Raw genomic sequence first — 1,100 nt, 5'->3', positions numbered from 1 at the left:
GGGCATACGGTGGGAATTATATATATATATATATAATTTAAACACATTCTTGCCATATCAAAATTAGAAATATTTTTATAAAAATAAAAAATTCTTCCACATATTTATTTCATAAAATTTAAATTATTATTAATAAACTCAAATTCTCTCACATATTTAAAAATAAATATTTACACATCAAATCAAAATTCCATCTTTAAGCATTCATTCATATAAACCAAATTTCTATTTTCCTTCTCCGTTCCCCCCTGAACATCAAATTTTTCACAAGAAAACAATCAGCAGATACTACTGGAAGAATCTGCATCGCAACCCCATTAATTGCCCTCCTGAAATCACAGCTATGACCTTCGTCCAGCCGCCACACACAACGCCGAACACCTCAACCATATAACCTGCAGGCGGCCACCGCCCTCGATTGACCGAGCAGTCGATATCCCCTTCTTGCTCCTCTCAACGGCAACGCACCAAACCCACACATCACCGCAGTCGCCGCCGCCGCGCAATCCGCTTCTTCCTGATCCATTTCCCACAGCACCAAATGAAACACCTCGATGCTGCAGGGAAGCTCCAGCGAGCCCTTCGCAGCGTAACCGGCGTAACCGTACTCTTTCTCAGCCTCATCCAGCAGTCCCCGGAAAAGACTGTGGTTCATCCACTCCGCCCGGATCAGAAACTTCTCTTTCTCCCTTCCCACCTGAACTGAAACCCAACCGGCCGGCGAGACGGCGTACCTGCCCGACTGCGACTTTAGTGAGAGGCAACGTTGGAGTGTTTTGGATATGAGGCTCCTGGGCCTCGTACTGCTTTGGTATAGCCCCATGCTCGCGGAGAGGTTCATGGCGATGTTAGCAAGGAATGAAATGGAATGAGATTTGTTATGTTGTGTTGGAAGGGCGGATGCGGGTGGTTGGTTTTATATAGGAAGTGTTTCAATGTACACGGAACCGGCCGCGTTTTTAGAAATAGACATATTTATATTTTAATGCTTCATTCTGATCATCAAAATTCAGCCCTTAAATAAAATTTTAATACTATTAACTTTCGTGAACGGGTTGGTGTAGTGCGAGCGGCATACAAGATTAAAGAGAGTCGTCTTA

At 43.5% G+C, this 1,100-nt stretch overlaps 1 protein-coding gene across 1 annotated transcript; it reads right to left on the bottom strand.

Annotated features, from left to right (window-relative positions):
* Positions 1–382: 382 nt before the first annotated feature.
* LOC110022586 (auxin-responsive protein SAUR71-like) lies at positions 383–823 on the bottom strand. The gene has a single exon (XM_020721617.1). It carries the CDS (start codon positions 821–823, stop codon positions 383–385), a length of 441 nt encoding a protein of 146 aa, XP_020577276.1.
* Between the last annotated feature and the right edge of the window lie 277 nt (positions 824–1,100).

This window comes from Phalaenopsis equestris, unplaced genomic scaffold (assembly GCF_001263595.1).
Source record: "Phalaenopsis equestris unplaced genomic scaffold, ASM126359v1 Scaffold000198, whole genome shotgun sequence".
NCBI lineage: Eukaryota > Viridiplantae > Streptophyta > Magnoliopsida > Asparagales > Orchidaceae > Phalaenopsis > Phalaenopsis equestris.
The sequence above is the reverse complement of the archived record's forward strand: the minus strand, read 5'-3'. Positions and strand labels throughout refer to the sequence as shown.